This window comes from Plectropomus leopardus, chromosome 7 (genome assembly GCF_008729295.1).
Source record: "Plectropomus leopardus isolate mb chromosome 7, YSFRI_Pleo_2.0, whole genome shotgun sequence".
NCBI classification, from domain to species: Eukaryota; Metazoa; Chordata; class Actinopteri; order Perciformes; family Serranidae; genus Plectropomus; species Plectropomus leopardus.
The window spans coordinates 27,675,722-27,693,572 of record NC_056469.1 but is presented as its reverse complement, the minus strand read 5'-3'; the positions used below and the strand labels follow the sequence as shown (position 1 = coordinate 27,693,572).

The following is a 17,851-nucleotide window of genomic DNA, read 5'->3' as shown; positions in this document are numbered from 1 at the left end:
GGAGCTGCTGGTCCAGCGCTGCTTCAGTCAGTTAGTTTGTTTGTTATTGTGTGATTTGGGCGTTTAAAATGGTTAGTTCGGATTCATCAAAGTCACTCAAAAACACAAACTAACTAACTGATGAAAGCAGCAGTAGACCAGCAGCTCCTGTGTTCAGTGATGTTAAATTACTGTTTTTCTCCGTGGAGTCTGGCTTTGAGGAGAGTGATTTAACAGCTTTATTCTTGAGTTGAAAATCAGTCTCTGACATTAAAGTAAAGCAGTGAAATTACTCTCAGTATAGCGCACACTCAAATAGATTTTTTTTAAGGTGACTAAAATACATTTTGTCACTGACCCTTCCACAGCAGCAGTTTTAGCCACCTAAAAAAATAAAAATCAGATTAATTGTTTGCTAAATTGAGAGTATTATTACCACTTTTCCTTTCTGTCAGACCGCCTGTTCTGACGGGAAACTTTTTAACAGCTTCAGTTCCCCATCTACGCTGCCGTCAAAGCCACCAGAGTCCAAAAACAGTATTTTTTACCTCACTGATCACAGGAGCTTCTGGTATACTGCTGCTTCGAACAATTACATAGTTTTGTGTAACTTTGGTGAATCTAAACTGACCCTCTGAAACACTAACGTCACAAAATCACACAAACAAAATAACAAATCAAAGCAGCAGTACACCAGCAGCTTCTGTGTTCAGCAGTGTTAAATCACCGATTTTCTCAGTGGAGTCTGGCTTTAAAGTGAGCGATATAATGGCTTTGTCCTCCAGTTGGACATCACAGTGTGACATTAAGTTTAAGCAATGAAAAAAAAACTCTAAATGTAACGTACACTTAAAATGATAATTACTTTTTTAAGATGGCTAAAAAAATAATTACCCCCCCTCCTCGTGTCAGACTCCTGCCTGCTTCTTCAAACTGGGGACATGCTGACTGACATCTACTGTATGTAATTAACTGTCTATGGATAAGTACCTCAGACAACCATACTGCAAAAAAAATCCGAACTATCCCTTTAAGTTCTTACCATTTCCTCACGTTCCAAGTGCCTTTGAACGACCTGACTCTACAGTGAATTTGTGGAACAGGTGACCTTATTTATTTCTCACCTTCTTTTGCCTTCAGCTTCTCTCCTCTACCTCAGCCCTCCCTTTCTCTCCCACTTGTGAAAGAAAGCATGCAGTAAACTTTCCTCGGCACTAGCGTATTAAAAGCTACACTGCAGACATCTCTGAAAATGTCCACCAGCTGCTGCAATCGTAAAAATCCTCGACAGTAATCAGCAAGGCACCAATCTGTCTTAGAGTAAGCAGTTAAGGATTTACAGAAGTTTTTTTCAGTGTAGCGCGGGATAGATAAAGCTAAGTGCGATTTTATGTGAAGCTAAACTGCAGGTCATTTCAGTTCTTCTTTTTGTGTTTTTGGTCGGTGAATGTTTGTCTCGAATGTGTTTACGTGCGCCTGAGTGTTGGCGGTGTTCGTGTGCTGCTGGCTGTGAGTTTGTGTCATCAGACTGTGTGTCAAATAATCAACATGCATCCACTCAAGGATCGTATAGTCATAGCAATCATATTACAGAGTGTGTATAGTTCTTTTCTTTTCCTCTACCTGGTCAAAATGATGTGTGAGTTGGTGTTGTGAATGGCCTTTTCCTTCTTAGTACCACGAAGCAACCTCCGGTTTTAGGGTGGAGTTGCAGCACAGCATCCTGAGTGTGTAACTTGGTTGCTTGCATTATATTTGAAGCCTATTATTCTGAATAAATCGCCAAACTGGAGTGATTTTTGTGTGCGTTTGTATTTTATTTAAGTGGAACAAGACGTAATTTGCAGCCTGAGAGGTTTTATTTTCAGTTTTCATGTCACCTTATCAATAAAATTGCATCTTCTTAACCCTTTGAAACCTGAGCAAATTCGTTTGATTGCTTTAAAAAACATACGGGAAAAAACAACAAGTAATGACATGACCCAAAAATTAGCAAAACATTTAGGAAAATTATCAGAAAATAAGCACAAAGAAGTAAAAAAACAAACAAAAAATGACCTAAAACAGCACTGAAAATTTAAGATATGTATTTTTTAAATATATTTTATTATACTTTAAATATGATATTATTATAATCATAAATATTGTTGTCTGGACATTTTTTGGATACTTTTCTAATAACCTCTTCTTTCAAAATATTTTCAGGTAATTTTCTTTGCACCTTTTAAACATGTCTTGCCACGTTTGATCAGTGAATTTTGTCCCCATGTTTTCAAGACATGAACCACTTTGGTCATGTTTTAAAGGGTCAAATAGGTTGTGAAAAGCATCTGAACGCAGCATTAGAAAACTGATGATGATCCAGGTTTCAAAGGGTTAAGGAACTAATGGCAAGTTAAAAAATCTCAATATTTTTCACCAAATATCTGAACACGTCAATATTTTAGGGAATGATGGGGCTTTTAAAAGTCCCATGTGATGCTCATTTTCAGGTTTGTACTTTTATTTTAGATTTCTCTATGAACATGTCTACATGCTTTAATGTTTAAAAAAAACTTTAAAAAACTGAATATACCTGTATTCACTATGTCTGAAATGCTCAGTTTTAGCGCTTGTCTCTTTAAGCCTCCCTTCTGAAAAAGTGACGTTTGCATTGATTGGTCAGTGTTTTCGGGTCTTCCACATCTGCACATCTCCACGTCTCCGCACTGTTATTATAGTGGGAAATTAATGTTATGGCACTGTACATGCACCTTTTACCTTTTTAGATCTTTTCATTGTAATTCAGCTGTGGTTCCCACCACTGACATTAACAGTCATACTTGCAGGAAATTCAAAGAGACCCATTTACACTGTTTATTTTGAAAATGCCTATATAAACCGAATCACAGTGTGGATTTACAATCACTTCCAGTTTTAAAACAAAAAACAAAAAAACAGAATGATATACTTAAAGTTTGCCAATTTCACACATCTCTGTATTTCAAGTCAAGGACTCATTTGAAGGCAAACGTTCTGAATATGGACTGTGTGCATTTCTCTGTGGGTTGAGTATTTTGATTCTTTCACATCATTTATACAGCACCTGTACCTGCTTTATAATAAAAAAGACAGGGAAATCTTCTTTTTTTTAATTTTTTTTTTTAGATATGCAACCTTTAAAGCGCTTTAGGATTAAGTGTTATTAATAGTAAAATAACTAAATTGTACATCTGTTTTGATGTTTGATAAACATTTAAGTCTTTTTCTTGTTTTTATAATTTTCAGTTTTATGGATGTTTCTTTTCCCTTTTTTAAATGTTTTTTGAGTTATGAGGGCAGTTTTCTCTTTTCAAATAGTTACTTGTAATAGATTTTGTTGTGTTTATTATTATTATTATTATTATTATTATTATTATTAATATTATTGTTTTAAACTTTTTTTTTTAGTTTGAGATGTTTTTTTCTATTATTTTATAAATTTTTGAGTTTTTAGATTCTTCTGTATTCAGTACTTTTAATTTTAAGTGTGTACTATTTATACACACACACACTTAATATATATATGTATATATACTTAATATATATGTGAGTGTATATATATATATAATTTTGAGTTCTGTGGATGTTCTCTGCTTTTCTTAAAATAATTTTGAGTTTTTGGGGTGTTTTTTTCTTCCTTTTTAGAAAGTAGTTTTGATTTTTTTTGTATTTATTATTATTATTTTATCTCATTTCTTTCTTTCTTTTTTAACAAACAGTGTGGGGGTGTTTTTCTATTGCTTTAAAATATTTTAAGGTTTTTTCTGCATTGGGTACTTACTTTTAAAACTTTAAGTACCTGATTATACTTATTTTCTCAAGTAAAATTTCAATGCAGGACTTTTACTTGTAGCAGAGTATTTCTGCGGTGTGGTAATAGTACTTGTAGTTAAGTAACGAATCTGAATACTTCCTCCACCACTGCCTGTTGTTATGATCTTATCTTGTAGATGTTGCTCAAACCTGAATACGTTTTATTTATTCAGTTTGCCACTAACGGTTACATGACCAAGCCATGGATAAATCAAATAAAGTCGGGATCCTGTCAGTACTGAGAGTGCTGTAAATATCTATAAAAAATATATTTTATTTGGGCTATATTTCAGGGTAAAAGGTAAAAGAGTTCAGCTGTGTTTTCCCTCCACCGGCCTGTAGGCGGTGCGCTTTCGCTCGGCTCTTTCTTTGTTTTTGCATCTCTCCGCTGCTGCCCGTGATCTCTGTCACACACGGTAGCTGACAGTTTTTTTAAAAAAAAAAACATTTTTTGTGATGGCGGAGGACAGTGAATCCGCAGCCAGTCAGCAGAGCCTGGAGCTGGACGACCAGGACACCTGCGGGATAGACGGAGACAACGAGGAGGAGAATGAGCACATGCAGGGGTGAGGATGGCCTGTCCGGTCCGCAGTAACGTTATTCCAGGCTGCCTGTTTATGTGTGTGCTCGGTGGAGACGGCTAGCGCGGTGAGCTAACGTTAGCCGACACAAACACAGCCGGGCTGTTTGCTAAAAGGCCCTCATTTCAAGCTAGTAACCACACGAGAAGAGCTGATTTTAAACCTTTATTTCGGTGTCATTTTTACCGTTTTAACTGTGTTTTCCTGCATTTAAACTCTTAGCTAGCGTCCCGACTGAATGACATGATGACAGCCAGCCGTTGAGACAAACCGTTAGTTAGCTAACGTTAGCTCAGCTGTCATTCGTTGCTATGGTAAGTTAGCTAACGGTAGCTAAGCGCAGCTTTCTTTGGTTGTGTGAGTCAAATGTGAGACGGACAGATTCAGCCCCTGTTTTGTAATGCGCTGTGTGTTTGTGTCCATTTCTCCAGGAGTCCAGGGGGAGATTTGGGGGCCAAGAGGAAGAAGAAGAAGCAGAAGAGGAAGAAAGAGAAGCCAAGCTCAGGGGGAGCCAAGTCTGACTCTGCCTCCGACTCTCAGGAGATAAAGGTGCGACGATGACCCACTGAAATGTATACACACACCTTTTAATGGCAAATCCAAAACAATAACCCACTAACCTACTAGTGCCTCTTGCCAGGCTGATGGTAGACATGGTAGCCTATTAGGAGCAGGTAAGGAGACAAGCGACAACCCAACAAAACCCTGCTTGCAGTGGTGGATGAAGTACCTGATAGCTTAAGTCATATCCATTTTATTTATTTTATTTTTAAGGATACGCATTAATCAATATTTCAGTAAATATGCAAGTGCTAGCCAGCTGTCTAATAGTCAACTGTCCTCCTTTGGCAAGATGTTTTGAAGCCTACAAATTGGTCAAATTCACATAACAACAGCAGCAGGACACCTTAAATAGAAGGAGTTGACGGAAATTGTTTTTTCAGGGCTGATACCGATTATTGCTACATAATGAGACCGATAACTGATATTTGGAACTGATATGCACCTAAAATGAAATTGAAAAAAATTCTGTCGAAATTAAAATTTGGAATATAACAAACTTCAACAAAAAAAACTTTGTTTAAATGCCTTTAGCAAATGTTGAATTAAACTGAACCTTTCATCATATAGCGCAAGTTCCCTGACACTTTTTTAATGAAAATTTAAATTAAAAAATGAATGAATTAAAATAGCTTGCTGGGGTTTTACATGAAAGTTCTCCCATGCTGACACTTTCTTTGCACTTTCTAATTAATTTTATTGGCAATCATTAAAATAAGCTATAGACACAGATAATCTGCAAAATGTCAAATATTGGCCCCAATAATTGGCCGGTGATCTGTCGACCCCCTAGTTCATATGCACTAACACACAAGCCATGCGATATAAAGTTAGCCAGGTTGTTAATAAATAGATATTTCATACATACCCATGCGAGTGGCTGCCTGGCAATGGGCAGAAGACATAAGGCAAGTTAGCAGCAGGTTAGCCAGAAATAACTACAGTAAGTGTGAGTAAGTATGTGTGGCAAAAGTACAGATTTCTTATCAGAAAATGACTCTGGTAGAGGTTGAAGTTGTCTATCAGAATATTTTTTGAGTTACAGTCTTAAATGATGATATAAATTATGAATTTGATATTTACTTAACTATCAATAGTAATTTTTTGATATTAAATGCACTTAAGTATTGAAAGTATAGTACAGGTACACGCTATCAATAGAAGACAAAAAAGCAATCAGAATTTACATTTTACTTTTTCGCAACGTACACTACCTTAAAAATAGAAGGTACGTTACACCTAAATAAAAACGAGATCTTCACATGCAAAGTCCGGCCCAGGGGCCCTCTGCCCCTCAGCTTGTCTTTCAAAATAACCATATGATGCGGGAAGCTGGCTCCAAGGAATTTTAAACATTATCTAATCTGGCCCCCAGTCAAAAAAGTTTGGACGCTCCTGCCTTAATCGTCTGTCTGTCCCTTCATCCCTCCTCTCTTCCTCCCTTACTTCGCTCTTTTGTGCTAAGTAACTAAAATGCTTAGGGGAAATGTATCGGAGTAAGAGTCTACATCTTATTTAGAAATGCAATGGAGTAAAAGTGAAAGTTGACAGAAATATAAAAGCTGTGTATACTCCAATTGACGTGCCCTAACATGTCATTTATCATGTCAAAATATGGAAAAGTGGAACAACTGTTGATTGTGCCAGGATTTTTAAAAAAGTTTTCTGCTGGTGGCAGACTGTTGGCGACTGTGCAAACACAACTCCTTTCTTTAGTTTCTTCAGCCACCTCGTGTAAAAGGTCGGTGTTGCAATATTTGCAAATATCCAAAATTCTGTTGATATCCAAGTCTTTCATAATGTTAAAAACTAGGTGTTTTTCTTGTTTTGACCAGCAGTTTGGGGTTTCCTTATGAGCATGCATCTCTACCACAGCCTCGCAAATTATTGATTAGTTGGATTATGTTCAAGGTATCCATGACAACATACAGGGCTGACCATAAACAGGTAACATGCCAAGTGTCTCAAACTGTGGTAAAAGCTTCAGTGGAGATGCATTTGCTGAATGAGCTCTATACATGTTCAAAGACTGCTCCTAAAACCCAAATAACACTAGGATATTCTTCTTTTCAGAATTATAGTGAAATATTAATGTGCATAAACATAAACCAGTGTTGCATCTATTAGTCTTTTTTTTAGCAGTTGAGCACAGTAAATGTGCTATAAATGTGCTTCTTTCATGTTTTTATTGCATGTTTTCTAAATATTTAGGGGGATGTGCCCCTGCGTCCCCCTCAGAATCTACGCCTTTGATTTTGTAGTGGCTTCCAGTCAAAGCAACCTTTAAACACTGAGCACATTATAATCCCAGTTCTGTTTTTCCCATGTAAACATTACAGCCCACTTTTAGAAACTTGGACAAGCAGCTATCCTAACACAATTACTGTCTGCCATCTGGAGCTCTCTGACACAAAAAACACGATGGTGAACAATTTATTGCACACTGAAATGAAAGTGGGAGTCTGACAGTGGTATGGAGGATGAATTTAAACTGTTTCTCCCATCTTTCATTTCTGCTGATGAGATGAAGACAGAATTCAGAATTCATCTACAGAGTTAAGGGCAGCAATAGACATGAATACCGCAAATAGGCACACACACAATTCAACAGGAATACTACAAATGCGAAAAAACCACATGAGCCGCCACTATCCCAAACCTGGACAGTATTAGTATCATGTGTATGAATAACCAGTTTTTTCATTTTCCATATAAACATAAAATCCCATGAATGACGAAAACCAGAGATACTGTGTGCATGTAACAGTGTTTGACAGAGGCATGTGCTGAACTACAGTTGTGGACATTAGTGTTTTGTAAGTGGTGATAATCCAGCACTCATCAGTTACTAATAATCTGGTGTGAACAGTCAAACGTAACTTGGATTTGTGGCGGTTAATGGTTATAAGACTCACACATGCCCAATGTTGTTGTGCCTTCATTATGTAGGTATCCAGATTTATGTGGTAGATGCTGCGTGTGCATTTTATTAATTAATCCAAAAATAAGACCTTAGTTGGTATTAAAGTGTCTTAAATCAGTCTTTCAAAAGTCTTAAAAATGCAAAAACATTGGAAGTAGGATGTTTTAGATTGCTTTTCTCTGATGTTGCATTGTAAAGTCACAAAATAATTGGCAGCATTTATTTATTTTTTTTAATAATTTACTAAATTTAAAGCAGTGGAATAATCCCACAGAGTCAGTAATAAAAATCACTAATAAATGGTATTTCTGAATTCTAACCAGATCTGACTTTTTCACCGGACCAAAAAAGTAATATTTTATGTTACAATATATGTTTGGGCAAAATTGTTCTTAACTCTAATTTTAAAAAAAAAGTTGATTCTGTTTTTTATTTGCTTTTTTCAGTTTAGTGTTTTTTTTAAAAATCTGTGTTAAATTTCATCTCGAGTGGCATTAAAAGAGTCTTAAAAAGCATGAAATTTAATTTACCTTAAGCTGTGGGAACCCTGATGTCACATCACACATGCAGGGAAATGTTGATTCACGTTGTCGCTGTACCTAAATTCCTTTGTCTTTGTTCTAATTCGTGTACATGTCCCCTTTCTACGCGTAGAACCCAGGCTTACCCATTCAGAAACTGCAGGACATCCAAAGAGCCATGGAGCTGCTGTCCTGCCAGGGACCAGCAAAGAGCATCGATGAGGCAGCCAAGCACAAGTACCAGTTCTGGGACACTCAGCCCGTGCCGAAGCTCAGTAAGTACCTACTTAACTTGGGCAGAGTGAACAAGAGCATTGTTTATTTGATTCATATCTTATTTATTTAAAATTGTGCTGCAAGTCTGTGTCATGTTTGAATAAAGCTTTTAGTGAGGAAAAGAAAGCATTTGGTAGCTTGTAAGCTCTTAGCGATTAAGTGATTATTAATCATTAGCGTGGCCAATGGATGATTGCGGAAATTGCTTCCACACTCAAACAGTTTTTACTTCAGTGGTCAGCAGATTTATCATCTTTCTTGAACAGTGTTTCTGTGCACCAGTGCCATCTACTGGTTTTATTTCATCATAGTGTGCTGCTCAAAGCCAGTGTCCCAAAAACATGTCAGCTGTGAAGTTCAGCGGGGGTCCATGAATACTCACTGGACATGCTCAGTGGCATTAGATTAAACTGTGTCCATGAACAGCGTTGGACAGAGAGTCAGGTCTGTGCAGGAGAGCCTTGGGTGTGTCTGGTCAACATGGGACCAGCAGAAGCAGATTTTTATAGCTGTCAGCGATTCAACAAGAACACAAACATTTGTTGTTGGCTCAGGATCAGTGTCAGCTGAGCAAATTGCTACATTTACAGGAAATGTGGTGATTGAAAAATGGTTTTATATCTTTGACGAGAGCTGTGCTATTTTTGCAGATGAGGTGGTGACGAGTCACGGGCCGATAGAAGCAGACAAAGAAAACATTAGACAGGAGCCATATTCTTTACCTCAAGGCTTTATGTGGGACACTCTGGATCTCAGCAATGCAGATGTAGTAAGTACAATGATTGTCTCAAATATTTTACAGTTGATATGCTGATTTTTCTTGATTGATTAATTGGTTGGTACTATACTGTTGTTGTTAGAGTGACATCACAGTGATTCAGTCTATAAAACATCAGAAAACAGTGAAATTTGCCCGTCACAGTATCCTAGAGCACCAGGTGACCTCATCACACGCTTTATGCCCAAACTTGAGTCCAAAATTGAATTTTAGTGTCAGCAAGGCAATTTTCACATTTAAGATGCTAGACCCATCAAATGTTTTTCATTTAACAGTTAATCAGTTATCAAAATAGTTGCCAGTTTATTTTCTTTTGACCATTGCAGCTGTAAAATTCAATTTTTGTTATCTTTGTCTCTTTCAGCTGAAAGAGTTGTACACGTTGTTAAATGAAAATTATGTGGAAGACGACGACAACATGTTCAGATTTGATTATTCGCCAAACTTTCTCAAATGGTAAGCTTGTAGCTCTCATTGTGTGTTTTTGTTTATCACTTGCTGATGTTTTTATCTAACTGCTCATAAAATATGTATGTAAAGTATTAAACTGTCTGCTGTCACACTTAACATTTCCTCTCCTCTCAGGGCTCTGCGTCCCCCTGGCTGGTTACCACAGTGGCATTGTGGAGTGAGAGTGTCCTCAAATAAGAAGCTTGTTGGCTTCATCAGTGCCATCCCTGCAGATATACGCATCTATGACACGTGAGCACTGATTACCGATCACATACACTGGAGAAAAGCAATGATAAGAGCCAGTAGGAACCATTATACTGTAACGTCTTTCTTTCTGCTGCTTCAGACTCAAGAGGATGGTTGAAATCAACTTCCTGTGTGTCCATAAGAAGCTGCGTTCAAAGCGCGTCGCTCCAGTGCTAATCAGAGAGATCACACGGAGAGTTAACTTAGAAGGGATATTTCAGGCAGTTTACACAGCAGGAGTGGTGCTGCCTAAACCTGTGTCCACATGCAGGTATGCAAAGTCATATTGAAACATGAAACACATAAGACACTGTGTCAGAAATTGGTTTAAAAGCAATTTTCACTTTTTTTTTCTCCTTTTTCTCTGTGTCAGGTATTGGCATCGTTCTTTGAACCCCAGAAAGCTTGTGGAAGTTAAATTTTCCCACCTGAGCAGAAACATGACCCTGCAAAGAACCATGAAACTCTACAGATTACCAGATGTAAACACTTGCACCTGACAGGCCCAGATCTCTTTTTATAATTCTTGTAAATGGCAGAACTTACATCGACGTTTTCCTCTTGCTTTCTACACCCAATATAGAGCACCAAGACCCCAGGTCTGCGGCCGATGGACAGGCGTGACATCCCCCAGGTCACAGAGCTGCTACAGAAATTCCTGAGACGTTTCCAGCTTGCACCTTCTATGGGAGAGGAGGAGGTGGCTCACTGGTTCTTGCCACAGGACAACATAATTGACACATTTGTAGTAGAGGTATCTGGAATTAGTTTCTGTATTCAAAATACTTAGGGCCTGTTGAGTCTTCTGTCTGTTAAAACAGTCGTCATGTCTCTGTCTCCGCAGGGTGCCGGTGGTGTCCTGACAGATTTCACTAGTTTCTACACTCTGCCCTCGACGGTGATGCATCACCCTCTCCATAGGAGCCTGAAGGCCGCTTACTCTTTTTACAACGTTCATACACAAACGCCACTACTGGACTTAATGAATGATGCACTGATCCTGGCCAAGCTGGTAATGTTTCGCTCTCTTTAGGGTTATTCAGAAACACATGCCACTACCAAATAATTAACCAGTTCTACTAATCCAGTGGATACTTATTAGCAGAAGGTAAACTTAAATGAAATTATAAAAATGCATTTTTTTTTTACTGTTTTTTTGTTAAAGTGTAGTCATTTTCTCATGTACACTCTGATCATTTCTCACATACTGCACATGTGAGGTAATACTCACTGAATTAAGTCTGTTTTAAATAGCATAATTATGTGTGTTTAATTTTTATGTTCCACCTGTCACATCAATGTATTTCTGCACCAAAATACTGTCCTATTTCTTTCAGTGAACACATAAAATGTTTTGGGAGTTCAACTTTCTTGCATCTGTGTAATGCATCATGATACTTAGTTTGTGACGTCTTCTTCGTCTGTGTGTTTAACAGAAAGGTTTTGATGTGTTCAATGCCTTGGATCTAATGGAGAATAAGGTGTTCCTGGAGAAGCTCAAGTTCGGCATAGGAGATGGAAATCTGCAGTATTACCTTTACAACTGGAAATGTCCTCCTATGGACCCTGATAAGGTCAGCAGCAAGAGTTCACAGCAAACTATCAACTCATGCCCTGTCAACATGTATGCAGACAGTTTTGGAAACTGATTTTTTCTCTTTTTTTTGGCCTCTTGTGTCCAAATGCAAACAGAGTCTTGGTCACTAAAACCTTCTAAGGTGCAGATTTTTCAAATTTCTGGTTACTTTCTGTATGGACTTGTAAATTAGAGCGTTTTGGAAATGATAACATCTCTATTCGGTTTCTTTGTGTAATAAGCATGTGCCATCGGTTTGTTTCCGATTTGTTGCACAGCTCGATCTATTGACTGCTTCACACTTAAACTTAGTATTGCTGCACCACTTCACTGACAAACGGAGGCATCCACAGTATTATTCGTTCCACCTCAGTGTCTACATTCTAAAGTACGGCAGAAACATCAGTTTTGGATAAGACCTGACTGATGTTGCAGATGCTCGAGCTGCTGGGTGGTGCTGGGTTGTGTGTTCAACTGTTTCCAACATGGCGGCTGAATCACAAATTATCTTACTTTATGGCTAAACAGTAAACTTAAAAATATGTGTGGAAACATTTGATGTGAGAAGTAGGCCATGCAGTAACTGAATCTTGATTCATATTTGATCAGTGCTGCCTCGTTTGACAGTTAACAGCAGTTTATGAGTAGAGATTTATCTATTTATTTAACTTTTTTTAACAAGGTTGGTCCCATTGAGATTCAGAATCTCTTTTTCAGAGAAATCAGAGTCAGACAAAAATACAACTGACTGTTTATGAGTCAAAAGAGAACTTTCTGGGTCAGTTGTACAACCAGGCAGACTAAAAAAAATTGACATCCTATAGAATCTGTGTCTAAGTATTTCATTTTTGATCTAAGAATGTGATTGATAAGTTTGTCTGCTGCATAAGAGACTCCTGTGCTCTGACTGGTTGTTTTCCTTCATGTGTGTTATTGCCATTAGAGGCAGAAGAGGAACAACATCTGTCTCATGTACTACTTTGTGGGTATTGACAGTTTCAGTAAATATGAAAAAAAAAGCATTAAAGTTACCAACTACGGCTTTAACATTATTTCTTAAAAAGCATTTTGATCAAGGATCATGTCAGATTTCTTTTACTTCTCAGTCCGAAGCGTTAGCCAGCTAATGTCAGTTTTGTGATCTACCTTTTTTTCGTTAGCTATCCAAATACAACAGCTCCAGTTACACCTGTCAGAAAGTTTGTGTAAATATTTTGTAACAGCTTATCTACACATAATTTAGTGATGTGTACATCTCCACTTGGTAAACCCTTCAGTTACAATTAAGAAGGGTTTTGAACTTTCGTACTGCTGGTGCAGGAAAAAAAATGTATTCTTGTCATCAAAACTCCTCTAACAGCAGGTCACCGTCTGTGTGTTTCAGGTTGGCCTCGTCCTTCAGTAGCAGGCCTCTTCACGGCTGCTACACAAACACTGATCAGGAGGTCGTAACCTTTGACCTCTGGCTATTCCTTACCTGGACATACAGGTAGCCCAAGCTAGACAATGAGAACCACAACAGTAAAACCGACCTGGAGGCTGGGAGACGGTTCAAGAACATTCTCAGTTCACCTGGAGGTGAAAACTCTTAAATCATCAACATCCTGAATGTGAAGTCATGCTATGCCTGAGATACTCATACAGTACAACGCTCCTGACATGCACACTCACATTTTAAAACATACCAGTTTGACATACAAGAGGATGCCTTGACATTGTGACTTTTGTTTAGTTCTTCTTCCTCAGCAGACGCCTCGTCACGGGGGACTGGCATGTTGTTTAATTTCACATTGAACTATGTAAATGATAATCAACAAGCAAACATGACCACAGAACAATAAGTTATTGTGTCCCACTGCAGCGGCGGTACAAGAGGGTCTTAAAGGCATTTAACGAGATATTATTCCCATCTCTTCATATCGTCACGGTCAGACATTTCTCTGGCGGCTGTTTCGGGCCTCAGTAGAATTAGAAATGCTAAGAATGTGTTTCTGTGATAGCTGACATATAAAAGCATTTAGGAGAAAAATATCTTAACTTTTCACACTCACACTGTCAAGTAATACACACACATACACACAAAAAGGAATATCTTCATGAAAGGACTCATCCAATTGGTGCATTGATATACATGTTTTTTTTTGTTAAAAATATATAGTACCTGTACATTTAAAGCCAGATCATATTTATTCCTGTAGTGTGAGTTTGGGGGTCGGGAGGGCTGATCCAAAGTATTTTCCTCATAGGTAGTGTAGATGTCACTGAGTTTGTCTGACAACGTGGGTTTTAAGTGGTTTTTGATGAAGAATGTATTGCATCAATGAAGCACAATTTTTGAGTTCCTAAACAAGCAAAGGGGTTCTTTTTCTTTTTCTTTTTTTTCTCTTTTTTTTAAGGGGTCAGATTTCAAAATAGATGGGTTGCGGTACAAACTGTACAACTGTTTATTTTTACAGGATGTGAGCCGTGTTCATGCTACAAAGCTGTTTCTGGATTTTTAGTGGAACATCTAAACCACGTGTTGCTCGGTTGTGGTCACACTGATACGCTCATGCTCAGTTATCTGCATGTGCACGATGTGTTTGGTTAGCGGGCCTGTTGAATAAAAGGCAAAAATTACAGTAGCTGGAAAAACTAAAGATGACATGCAAGCAGGGCGGTGAGTTACAGCACCAAATTCTGGAAAACGCAAATCCCAATTAAATTCTAACCTGGGTGGATTTGAATAAGATTTTGTGCAAAAAAAAATCAAAAATCAGAATAGTCAGGGTTTCTGTGTTGAGACAGTTTCATAGTGTAAAAATGGCTTAACTACTTTTAAAGAGTAATGTTCTCAATTGAGTCTCCTTTAAAGAAATACTTCATCCGCAAAGTGACTATCATGCATACCAGTTACTTACTGCGTTGCGTTATATTTGTGAAGACTTTTTTTTTTTTCTGGCATGCCTCTACAGTGAAGGGAGAATCTAAAAAATGCAAACATTTTTGATGAATTAACTAAATAGGGACCATGTTTAACAACAGCAAAACGATATAAAAACATCAGTTTGCAAACTTGCACAACTGATATGGTGTAATTCAAGTCTTATCTAGTCGTAAGCTCAGCACTTCCAAAACGTGTTTTCACACAAAAACATCACAATATAAAACACTTTGGCCTACAAATAGCAGGCCTTGAGCTTGTGTATCAGCTCCTCTTGATCAGAGAACTCGGCCACGCAAGAGACTGTTGGTACCAACGTGCTTTGAATCCTAATGTTTTATCAAAAATGTTTTTATTTTTGGGAAAACTGGGCATACAACTGGATAAATGAGTCTCATAATATACTGAACGAGTTGTGTAAGTGTTTATTAGTAGATGTTTTGCACGGTGGTGTAGTGGTTAGCACTGTCACCTCACTGCAAGAGGGTCCCCGGTTCAAACCCGGGCTGGGGCGATGTTTGGACCTCGGTTGGGGGGGGGCCCTCTGTGTGGAGTTTGCGTGTTCTCCCTGTATCAGCGTAGGTTTTCTCCGGGTTCTCCGGCTTCCTCCCGCATTTCAAAGACATGCAGGTCAGGTTAACTGGTGACTCTAAATTGCCCGTCGGTGTAAATGTGAGTGTGAATGGTTGTCTGTGACCCTTACGAGGACTAGCGGTCATGAAAAATGAATGTTTCGATGTAGTTTTGCTGTTAAACTTGGACCCTGTTTACCTTGATCATAAGGAATGTTTGCCTTTTTGGATTCTTCGTTCACATGCGAGAAAAACAATGTTTTCTTCACAAATCTGAGGTAAAGCTGTAATAACTGATGAAGAAATGGTAATTTAAAGCAGTTAAGGGCAGTTTCTTTTGCTCTATTCTTTTTTCTGTTGCTTCTTACTTTCAGTAGGCGGTTACAAAGCGGTTAATAAGACGCCCCTGTAAAGCAGCTCACAACACTCAACCTTTGAACTTTAACCTTCAGTAGCGTTCACAAGTGGTATTATTCTTAGTGCCACTGTCACAACCAGACCACTTTACATTTTCTTCAGAGCCGAAAAAGAGCTTTCTGGGGATAGTAGCTACACATTGATACTCTGCTAACTGGAGATAGCTATTGATAGCTACAAAGGGAAAAAAAAGTGCTGTCCTCTCCCTGTTTTGGTTGCTCAATGGTTAATGTACTTCCTTTGTGCTGTGCATCGATCCTTCATTTTTCCCGGGTGTTCGTACCCGGTGACAGACAGAATTGCATTGTGAAAGCAGGACTTGTTCTGTAGTCACTGTAGCCAAAATGTTATCTGTTTCCTCTTTAATGCAAACCTTCCCATCAGCTCAGTCCCTGCAGTAGGATGTTAAATGTGCTCTTAAACAACATTCAGAGTGTCCGGGGAATAATTTAACAGCATGTATTCAGAGAACAGAGACTGAACAAACAAGCCTGTATCAGTAACCGCATTAGTTTGAAATTTGAGCTTTTCCGTTTTTGTTTTTCCCCCCAAGGTCCATTTTTATTAACGCCTCTGGTGTTATGTTTTTTTAAAACGGTACTGTATTTGTGTGTCTGAAAATATACTGTGGGTCATTTTTTTAGTGTGTCGTGCAGCTAAATGAAATTCTTTTAACGGTTATATTTATACTTGTACTTTGCAAAATGTCTTAAGACAATTTCTGTTCTTTTTCTGTCCAGTATTAACAGAATTTTTCCAGGTAAATAGGTCAAACTGGCGTTTTTCTTGTTCTCGACTGAGCGAGGAGATCTTTGATTTGTCAGACCACTTGTTCTGTGGTGGAGCTGCTGGTGATCTCAGAGGTTTGAAAAATGTTTTCAGAATTGTTTTCTGAGTTTGTTACTTTGTGTTTGATAATCCTGTTCATGCAGCTCTGCATAACTCAAGAGGTAAAGGCTGCTGCCGTTTTTGTCGTTACTTTTTCTGTATGTGATGTAATTTTCTTCTCATCCCTTTATATATTGGCAAGACAAGGACGACCAGTGGACAGTCAGTGCTTCGGGGCTTTTTTTTTTTTTTTTTTACCATTGAAAGCTGGGTTATTGAGTCAGCGGTGTGCCTCATGGATGTTGGTTGTGTCACAGATGTGTTGCCTGCAGCTGTTTGAATGAGCATGTCAGTTTTGCTGCTGTGATGATTTTTAGCGTCAATGTTAACTAGCCACACCCTTTAGTGAGAACTCAACCCGAAGTACCTGCCTTATTTAAAAGATTTTGGGGGTGGGTAGGGGGGGTGTAACTTTTGAAACGACATACAGCTTTCTCAAACTGAAGAACAATATTTTTATTCAAATCCATTGTAAGCTGTGAAAAAGCTGAAGAACTTGTACCAGCATCATTTAGACATGACCCCCATGCAAATAACAATCTGTTTCAACACACACGTCAGCTATACCAGCATGGATATTTGATTGAATAAACTCACTTTAAAAAGGGACGTGAGTGTTGCACTTCTTTTTAACATGATTAGAGCAACAGAAATACACAGTAAGTATTCCACTTAATGTATATTTTATAGTTTTAACTTAACTGGTGAATGGATACTTTTTTCTTCTTTTATAGGTTTTTTCTTTGGACACTTTGCTTTTATTTGATCGCAAAACATAAGAGAGATGAGAGAGGATGACATGCAGCAAAGGACCTGGGCTGGAATCAAACTCGCTCCTCTGCAACAATGACGAGTCTACCAGGTGAGTTAAAGGGGCGCCCCAGCCCAAAATTTTAACTCCAGTCATATTTACCAAATTACATGAAAAATATATCTTGCACTCAGTTAAATTTTTATCAGAAACATAATCATCAATTTAAATATGTGTTTCTGGCCAAAGAAATGCCACTTATGAGATCAATTTAAAGGAATAATTCACTTGCAAAGTGACCACGGATATCAATTATTTAAATTCACGTAGAAACCTTTAATTTTTTGGCAGAATCTTAAAAAGGCCAACATTATGCATGGATTGAAGTCATCTACATAAAACTACATATCAAAACATCAGTCTTTAACACTGAATCTGTCCTATAAAATAAAGGCAAAAAAACAGTAAAAAAAAAAAAAAAACACAGTCTTTGAAAAAACAAACAAACATCAATTTACAAACGTTCAGGCAACTCCTGTTGTAAAATCCAAATCTCATTTATCCAGTTGTTG

General features: G+C 38.0%; 1 protein-coding gene across 1 annotated transcript; it reads left to right on the top strand.

The window, feature by feature from the left end:
• The first annotated feature begins 4,202 nt into the window (after positions 1–4,202).
• nmt2 (N-myristoyltransferase 2) lies at positions 4,203–17,137 on the top strand. The gene is made up of 12 exons (XM_042490699.1): positions 4,203–4,379; positions 4,826–4,943; positions 8,533–8,674; positions 9,326–9,444; positions 9,818–9,909; positions 10,039–10,155; positions 10,253–10,423; positions 10,526–10,634; positions 10,736–10,906; positions 10,997–11,164; positions 11,589–11,726; positions 13,113–17,137. Exons 1-12 carry the CDS (start codon positions 4,270–4,272, stop codon positions 13,131–13,133), a joined length of 1,476 nt encoding a protein of 491 aa, XP_042346633.1. The 5' UTR covers positions 4,203–4,269; the 3' UTR covers positions 13,134–17,137.
• Positions 17,138–17,851: the final 714 nt, after the last annotated feature.

Coding starts and splice junctions, on each gene's coding strand:
- nmt2 (XM_042490699.1), top strand. CDS start 4,270: ATGGCGGAGGACAGTGAATCCGCAGCCAGTCAGCAGAGCCTGGAGCTG. Junction 4,944..8,532: donor CCGACTCTCAGGAGATAAAG/GTGCGACGATGA, acceptor TTCTACGCGTAG/AACCCAGGCTTACCCATTCA. Junction 10,424..10,525: donor AAACCTGTGTCCACATGCAG/GTATGCAAAGTC, acceptor TCTCTGTGTCAG/GTATTGGCATCGTTCTTTGA.